Raw genomic sequence first — 8,672 nt, 5'->3', positions numbered from 1 at the left:
CAGGGGGTTGGACTAGATGACCTATAAGGTCCCTTCCAACTCTGTTAATCGGCTTAAAGCCGATGAGTAGATCTGCAAATCACTCCCAAGGCTGTCTAGATGCCCCATTCGAGCGCCGCCTCCCAACCAATCAGCCTCACTTCCCGGGCCCCGCCTCTCAGCCAATCCGAGCCCCGCGGCGGAGAGGAACCAGGGTTGGCATGGCCACACCCCCTGCGCGAGGGAGGGGCAGGGCGGTAGCGGAACTTTCCTTCGCGGATGCGGGGAAGGCGTTGCAGGCAGGACCGTCCCCCGGTCTGACCGGCCACCATGCAGCTCCGCTTAGGCATCCCCAGGGAGGCGCGTTCCCTACCGCCGCCGCCGCTGGTCAACTTCCCGTCGGTCTGGATGGGGGGCGTCTTCTGGCTCAGCGCCCTGCTGGACAACGGCCTCAACCGCAGGCCCGTCCTGCGAGCCGGTCAGTCGCCAGGCCTTCCGCTTGGCCTCCCGTCCTTTTTCCTCCCCTTGGACGGGCTGCGAGGGTCCCCGGGGCTGCTGCCCGTCGAGGCCCCGTCCGGGATCTCCGTCCACCACTCGGACCTCTCCGGCCATAAAGGCGGGAGGGAAGAGTCCCATGCCCATCATCCACAGCCGTGGGGGAGCCCAAAGAAGCCTCGTCCCAGCTCAGGCTCGGGAGGACCCCGGTCTCGCCTCTGGGGGTCGGTACTCCCAAAAGGGCCCATCCTGGTGGGCCCAAATGGAGGATCCGGTTGTCTCTTGGATTCTCCTCTTGGGCCCCTATTTGGGTTCAAGGCAGAATTAACGCCCCCCCCACATGTCCCCTCCCCCACAACAACAACAACCCTGCCAGGTGGGTCAGGCAGAGAGCGAGAGAGAGATTGGCCAAGGTTATGCCTGATGACCTCTATTAGTCTCTTAGACCAACCCCAGTCCATAAATAATAATTTTTATTCCAGTGCTAGGAAATCCTGGAAGTCTTTGAGTTTCAGTCAAATCAGCCGTCGACAGACAGGTAGAGACAAACTATATTTACACACCATTCAAACAAGTCAATGAAAAAAAACAGAAATGAAAAGAAAAGACCAGGATCTCTCCCACATTCACAGTCAGATAAACAGGGATTAGCACCAGACCCAAAAGAAAAAATCAGGGAGGGGAAAAAAATACTGTATGCAATCAAGGAAACAAAGGAATAAACTGTAAACTGAACCCCCGCCAACACTGGCAGAAGGATTTAATTATTTATTGGATTGCTATCTTGCCTCCCTATGTTGGGTCAAGACACAACTAATGCCTCCCATCTCTTCCCCCCCGCCCAACAACCCTGCGAGGAGGATCAGGCTGAGAGAGAGGAACTGGCCAAGATCACAACAAATACGGAATCTGTGGAAGCTTGGCCTTCAGACAAACCAGTCATCAATAGACATGGAGAGATAAACTACATTGACACACCGCTCAAAAGAGACAATTAAAAAAAACAGAAATGAAAAGACCAGGCTACATCCTCTCCTGCATTCGCTCTCCTCAGTTTCAGACAAGTCAGCCATTGACAGACAGGTAGAAACAAATCATATTTACACACCGTTAAAAAGAGAGAATAAAAATATTCGGAAGGAAAAAGACACCAGAACACATCGTCTCCTGTGCTGGAAGTGGTTGGAAGTGATGGTTACCCAGTATCTAGGGCAGAGCTGAGAAAGGGACAGTCCCACTTTGGAATCAGGAGAAGAAGAAGGGAAGGAAGTGACGGGGGGAATAAACAAGGTAGATTTAGTAACCTCTATCCAAACCGTGTTCAGCCCGTCTTCTTCACAACTTAGTTTGTAGGCACCATGCTAGTGGCAACCTCCTGCGTGTCAACCCTTTGATGTGCCCCTTGCTGATGTTGAGGCCAGGTGTTCCACTTGTGCTCTCTTGATCTTCTCCAGGCATCCACCGTCAAGTCCTGATGACCACCCTGGGCTTTTGTCTGGGCTACTACATCAAGAGATACTCCGATTACTACTACGCTGAGCGGGACAGGGAGCTATTCAGTTACGTAAAGCGGCATCCTGAGGACTTTGTGGAACAAGGTAACATTGGCGTCAAGCGCTTTCTACCAGAGCTGCTCGAAGGCTGAAAGGGGGTGAGGGAAAGGAAGGCAGAGGGTGGGAGGAGCCCAGGTGTTCCCTCCTGAGTTCGCCCACAGCAAGGATGAGATAAAGGCCCCCAAATTACCCCTCAAGAGAGTTGGGACGGAGTCTTCACTAATCTACGCAAATGCCCTGGGTGGCAGCTGTAGCAAGGTAGCCAGTGGTGAGGAGGCTGGGAATTGTAGTTCAGCAACAGCTGGATTGCTGTGAGTTGTCCAATGTCAGAAGTGCATGGAGCTGTGGAGGTAATCCTCTCTCAGGTATCCAAGTATGGGAACTTTTGGGTGGAGGAGATTTACGTTGTTGATCCAGTCTTGACTCTTGGCAACTACGGGGACACATTCATGCATATTCCCTTAGCCACAATTTTGGAAGTATTTTGCCCTTCTCTCGAGGTCTGAGAGAAAGGGACGGGTCCAAAGTCACCCAGTCGGCTTTCATGCCAGAGGCAGGACTAGAACTCGCCATCTCCTGGCTTCTAGTCCCCTGGAAGAACGGCTGTGTCAATCTGGCTCTCGGCAGAGACCGCTCCCTTTAATGGGCCTGCTTGTCAACAGCTCCAAAGGGGGCTACAGACCTGGAACACTTAAGGAATCTCTCTTTTCCAGGATAAAGCAACCTTTTACTCAGAGGTGACTTTGGGCCTTTGTAACAGAAGCTCTTTGTCCGCTTCTCCCACAGTCCTTTTTCTTTCTGTCTTTTTTTTTATTGTTTTCAGTACAAACATACATATTTTGTGGACAGAGCATTGATTGGCTCAGATCTTTTTTATACAACCTTAACAATAACAGTACAAATCACATGTGAAATTCTAATCTTCCAACTTCAAACGATACTAGTCTTGTTTCAGATTCCTTTTACGTTTTCCCTTTCCTTCCTTTAAGCACAAATAACATTCTTCTCACCCCTGTGTTTATTACCCCTTAGTAAATGTTGTCATTCAATATTTTAAATCATTCATTAGTCCACCATAACATCAATCTTTCAAATGTTTAGGATTACTAATAACACCAATTATAAACAATATTCAGTCCATCACGGGGAGTCTATCTCACGGGAGTATATCTTGGATTAGGCAATTTAACTGAAGTGTTAATCATATTGACAGGGTGTTAAAAGATATGGTGAATTTAAAATATTAAGGATTAGAAATGGTGGGGACCAAAGGGGCTTTTTTCAAGAGGCAAATGGTTTTTCTTTGAAAAGGTTTTGCTTCTCATCCAAGAGCTGAAGAAGCTTCTTGGATGAGAAGGGAAACGTCTTCAAAGCAAAAACATGACTTGGATGACTGAGAATCTCCATAGAGGCTCTTTGTCCTCTTCCTTAAATTCTCTTTCAGGAAGAATAAACAAAGAGAGATTTCTACTCAGAGAGTAAAGTAAATAGACCCGCAGAGTAAACAGACAGGGTGATTTTCCTTCTCCTTGGTTTACAAATAAGCTTCACCAGCAGGATCCTTTCCTGTTTTCTTAGAGCCCAAAAAGGTGGGAGACATTCTGGAAAAGTTCGTCCCGACGCGCTGAAGTTCCTCCAAGGGATCCTGTGATCCTCCGGGTGTTTTCTCTGCTCCCTCCTCTCCTGTTTGGAAGCCCTCGGGGTCTAATCGCCTGTTGATAAACGTGGATTGTATCCTTTCTAATAAAATACATATACGAAGATCCAGTCTGCTGTTTGGGTTTTTTTTACTCTTGAGGTATGCCTGGAAATGGGGGAGAAGGTGCCTGGCAGATGTAGTAGAAACCTCAGAATTTGCCGCCGTAGGATGTGTGCATCCGTGGGCGTTCTCTCAGCTCCATGCTCCGTTGAATGGCTTCCCTCCGTGGTCCCTGAGGAGCCCCCAATGGGGCATGAGGACAGCTGGGGCTTGCAAGCCTTTAGAACAGGGGTTAAACCTCCATTTCCCCAGGATATTTATAAAGACCAGTGGCTGAGGGTTCCTTTGGTCCCCTGGGTTGGAGTAGGCAGGGCAGTGTGGCCCCAAAAGGGTTCCAACCGGTTTCTCTCCCCTCATCCTCACTCCGTTCCTTTCCAGAACCAGGCAGGGGTTCTAATAAAGCAGGGGTGTCAATCAAGGCCCGGGAGGCCGGATCCGTGGATTGCTTAGTCCTGGCCCGCAAGGCCGCCCTGGAAACACCGAAGGACCAGCCTGCGGTGCCTCTGCCAGCGAAAACGGGCAGAAAAGAGCCACATGCAGTTTCTCCCGAGCTCCGTTTTCTCTGGCAGAGGGTTGCAGGAGGCCGTCGAAGCCGAAAACGGAGTTCGGGAGCCTGTTGTCGCTGGCCGAATGCTCGGGCCTCCAGAGGCTTCCCCCACATGAGTTACGAGGAGCTGGCCATGGCCCCCCCCAGCCCCCCAAGGTCAAACACAGCCCTGACGTGGCCCTCAATGAAATTGCGTTTCATGACACCCCTGTAGTAAAGGGACCGGACTAGGCGCAGGGAGACCTAGCCTCAAATCCGCTCTCACCGGGTAACGTAGGATGTGAAAGCTTGTGTGAAGGTTCTCTCGATCTCCTGAAAGGTTTGTTCTTTCAATCCATCGTTGAAACTTCTTACATCTTTCTCCAATCCTTTCCCCCCTTTTTCCTTCAGCCTTCCTACACGTTGGTCTCCTAGGAGGAGCAGAAAACAACTCTTAATTTGCAATCTGTTCACACTCTGTTTTTCTCCCTTTCTGCCTAATTTGCTTCCCCCGACAGTGTGACACCTAACCCCCCCCCTCCCCACTCTCGCCTGTGGCCTTCAGGGGCCTCTTATCTGAAGCCGTCGCATCTCGGCTGCCTGTCGCAAGTCTCCCTTTCGACCCACAATCCTTTGGACGCGGTTATGGGGCTCCAAGGTTATGGGGAGGAGGGAGTCTCAGCACATAAACGCTGCCCCTTTTCTATGTGCCTGGGGAAGCTCCCAGCCCCACCGATCTGGAGAGGGGGTCAGAGTGAGGAAATCAGGATGCTCGAAGGGATGGAATTAAGGCTTCTGGCTGCCTTCCACTTTACGGTCAAGGGTGGGACAGTCTTAAGAAAGGACTCCGATTGGAACAGCTCCAGGGTGGAGTGAGACACTCTATTTTTGGAAAGTGGACTGCAAGAGAGGACCTTTGGGCCACAAGTCTCCTCCTGGGCAGGGACGGCCTTTGTCTGCAAAGAGATTTGCATATAATGCTCTTATAAGGTTCTCCAATGCTCTTAAAGCACAATACAACTCCAAGCAAAATGATATTTTTTTCAATGTTCGAATGAACTCGTAAAACTGCCAGTTTGGGGTACAAGTGGTCCTTGAGGTACGACCACAATGGAGCCCAACATTTCTGTGGCTAAGCGAGATGATTGTGAAATTTCGGCCCGTTTGACAACCTTTCTTGCTGCCGTTGTTAAGTGAGCAATTGCAGTGATTAAATTAGTAACGCCGTTGCTAAGGGAATCGGGGTTCCCCGTTGATTTGGCTTGTCACGAGAGAGAATCCCGCGACCCCCCCCCCCGGGGCCCTGCGACCGTCGTAGGCAGGAGTGAGGTTGCCAAGCGTCCTCATTCTGACGGCGTGTGACTACAGCAGATGCTGCAACCGTTGTAACTGTGAAACTTTTTTCAGGGCTGTTGTAAGTTTGAACGGTCGTAAACGAATGGTTATGAGAACTGCTTGCTTTGGCCCTAAAAGCTGAGCTGGAAATAGGGCCTTTATCCACAAAGTCCCCATTGTGGCATCCAGGCGTTTCCTGGTGGGCTTTGAGCCTGTCCCAGAGCCATGTGGGGTAGTGGGAAAAGGGTTGGATCGGGAGAAGGGAGACCCCCTTCCTGCTCCAACAAAGGAGGGGGGAGAAGCCCCAGAGGGCTGGCACCCCAGGTGACTTCCAGGGATGGCTTCAGTGATCTGATAGAGGCGGCAGCCTAGAGTAGGGGTCTCCAATCTTGGCACCTGTTGTCAGCCTCTGCTTTGCTGTTGCTTCGGCTGCCATGAAATGGGGAGGGAGGGCATGGTATTTGGGAGGGGTTACTAATTGTGCTGGAGGAAGTTTCTGGAGCTCAGCTGCCTGTCGGACTACGCATGCGTAGGAGATTCCCGCCAGGACTAACGGCACCGACATTCCATCTTCGTGATGCCTTTTGAAGTTATCTCACACCTGACACTTGGGAGAATTATGATTGGACTGTAACTGTGATGCCAAGGGGTGGGGAATGGGTTATTCTATATATCAATCGCTTTCGTGCCTAAATAATCAGTCTTCGCTTCGCTATGCCTTTAATCATTTATAATTAGTAAAAGTACACTTGATTTCTACCCACGGAGTCTTGTGGCCTTCTTTCCTAATTATCTAATGGAGAGGTCCTGACACCTGTAAGCCTGGAGGACTTCAACTCCCAGAATTCCCCAGCCAACTGGGAGTTGAAGTCCTCCAGGCTTAAAGTTGCCAAGGTTGGAGACCCCAGAGAACCTCTGGAGTTAAGACAAATGTTAGGGGCTCTTCCCAATGAGACCTGCAAGCCATCTTTTCTTTTTGGAGTTCACACCTGCCACACTTTCTATCATGGGAAACTGGGAGGTGGGGGGGGGGACTATGTGGAATTGGGTGATGTGTAGCCATAATAACGTTCTTCTCTGAAAACCAAGGTCATCTTTCTCTCTGCACCTGGCCAGAACTGTATGTGAGGAATCTGTCTTCGTGGCAGGGGATGATTGGACCATGGGATGGACTTTGTGAGTGTGGAGGCAAGATGAGCCGAGGTGGCGCAGTGGTTAAATGCAGCACTGCAGGCTACTTCAGCTGTCTGCAGTTCAAATCTCACCGACTCAGGGTTGACTCAGCCTTCCATCCTTCCGAGGTGGGTAAAATGAGGACCCGGATTGTTGTTGGGGGCGATATGCTGACTCTGTAAACCGCTTAGAGAGGGCTGAAAGCCCTATGAAGCGGTATATAAGTCTAACTGCTATTGCTATCTTGAACTTTCAACTGGATGGGAAAACCAGGAAGCTTTCAGATTCAGGTTTTCCCAGATGTGTCAACACGGCTCTCTTAATAAATTGGAACTTTGAGGGATCCTTTGCCTTGGACTCTGATTTAATTTTGGATGCTCTTTGGAACCCTGACAGTTAGAGGGTCTCCCCCAAGGTTGGAGGGTCTTCCATACCCCCTGACAAATGTTCCAGAAACTCTTGGGAGTCTCCTTTTTCACGTGCCCTGCAGGTTTAAAAAGGGGAGGGGGCTTTGATGGCACAGTTATGGCTGCCATCTGGACTCTTTTTGACCTCCCCATCATGGAAACTTCAGTGCCAGGCCAATAAGCTAACTTTTTCCCTCACCATTGGCCATCCCTGGAGAATCTGGCTGAGAAAACTGGGGAGGTGGCTCTCTGGTAGCTGGTTCTGATCCCACCAACTAACCTGTGCAGAGACCCTGGGGAGGGGGGAGGGGAGAAGAGAACAGAAGAGTAGAGAGAATATTCTTTATTGTCACTTGGAATGTACACTAATCGGTGTACATTAAAATGAAATCTTGTTGCATACAGCTCTCGAACGGTCGGCAGCAGTGGTGAAATTCAATTTTTTTTACCACCAGTTCTATGGGCGTGGCTTGGTGGGCGTAGCAGGGGAAGGATACTGCAAAATCCCCATTCCCTCCCGATCAGCTGGGACTTGGGAGGCAGAGAATAGATGGGGGCGGGGCCAGCCAGAGGTGGCATTTGCCGGTTCTCCGAACTACTCAAAATTTCCGCTATTGGTTCTCCAGAGCCCGTCAGAACCTGCTGGATTTCCCCCCTGGTCACCACCTCCAATATACACTACATAAACATAGCAAAATAAATAGAAACAGATTTATGCATATAGCCGCATATATGACACAAACAACACAGTTTAGTTCGGATGTATACATGTTCGTGACATGAAAAACGAACCTTGTGAGTTGACCAGACGGATGACACAGGGAACAAAAGCTGTTACAGAATCTGGTAGCCCTGCTAGAAATACTTCGAAACAGGCCATAAAGTGGGTGTGTGGGGTCTCTAACAATATTTTGAGTTCACATAGCACTTATAAGCAGCATCCTGAATAAAGGGGAAAAGAGCTTCCTATAATTATCTCCACTGTCCTCACCACTCTCTGTAGGGACTTTCTATCTGAGGCGCTGCTGCCACCAAACCATTGCCGGGATGCAGTGTGTTAAAACGCTCTCAATCCTGCCTCTAAAACGTGGCCAGGACAGAAGGAGAAAGAGGTGGTTCTCCTTGCTGGAGATAATACTCCTAGAGGTTTTTGTGGACATCTGCATACCACCACCACCCCACCCACCCCCGATCATCTTCCAGCTCTTCAAAGGAGATGCCACGAAGGAAGCTGGAGGACATGACCGTCTGCCTTCTCCATCTTCTGAATGGCAGAAAAATACTTCTCCCTGGCTGCAGCAGTAGCTGGGCATCAGCTGGTACACCTTAAGTCTGCACCCAGTTGGGATTGTGGCAAGGAACAACAGTTGGCCAAGCCTTCTAAATCATTGGGGCCATTTGGGAGCAAGATTCAGGGGGAATCAGCCCACACCACTGGCGTGATG

General features: G+C 50.1%; 1 protein-coding gene across 1 annotated transcript; it reads left to right on the top strand.

Annotated features, from left to right (window-relative positions):
• The first annotated feature begins 242 nt into the window (after positions 1–242).
• On the top strand, positions 243–3,790 carry LOC116509867 (NADH dehydrogenase [ubiquinone] 1 subunit C2-like). Its single transcript, XM_032219151.1, has 3 exons — positions 243–457; positions 1,929–2,072; positions 3,606–3,790. The coding sequence occupies exons 1-3, from the start codon at positions 310–312 to the stop codon at positions 3,653–3,655; spliced, it is 342 nt and encodes a 113-aa protein (XP_032075042.1). The 5' UTR covers positions 243–309; the 3' UTR covers positions 3,656–3,790.
• Positions 3,791–8,672: the final 4,882 nt, after the last annotated feature.

Source organism: Thamnophis elegans, chromosome 6, assembly GCF_009769535.1.
Source record: "Thamnophis elegans isolate rThaEle1 chromosome 6, rThaEle1.pri, whole genome shotgun sequence".
NCBI classification, from domain to species: Eukaryota; Metazoa; Chordata; class Lepidosauria; order Squamata; family Colubridae; genus Thamnophis; species Thamnophis elegans.
This window is presented reverse-complemented; position numbering and strand designations above follow the sequence as displayed.

What these genes read in the sequence shown, in the direction of transcription:
- LOC116509867 (XM_032219151.1), top strand. Translation starts at nt 310, where the DNA reads ATGCAGCTCCGCTTAGGCATCCCCAGGGAGGCGCGTTCCCTACCGCCG. An exon ending in CAGGCCCGTCCTGCGAGCCG is followed by an intron (nt 458 to 1,928) that starts GTCAGTCGCCAG and finishes GATCTTCTCCAG; the next exon opens with GCATCCACCGTCAAGTCCTG. An exon ending in TGAGGACTTTGTGGAACAAG is followed by an intron (nt 2,073 to 3,605) that starts GTAACATTGGCG and finishes CTGTTTTCTTAG; the next exon opens with AGCCCAAAAAGGTGGGAGAC.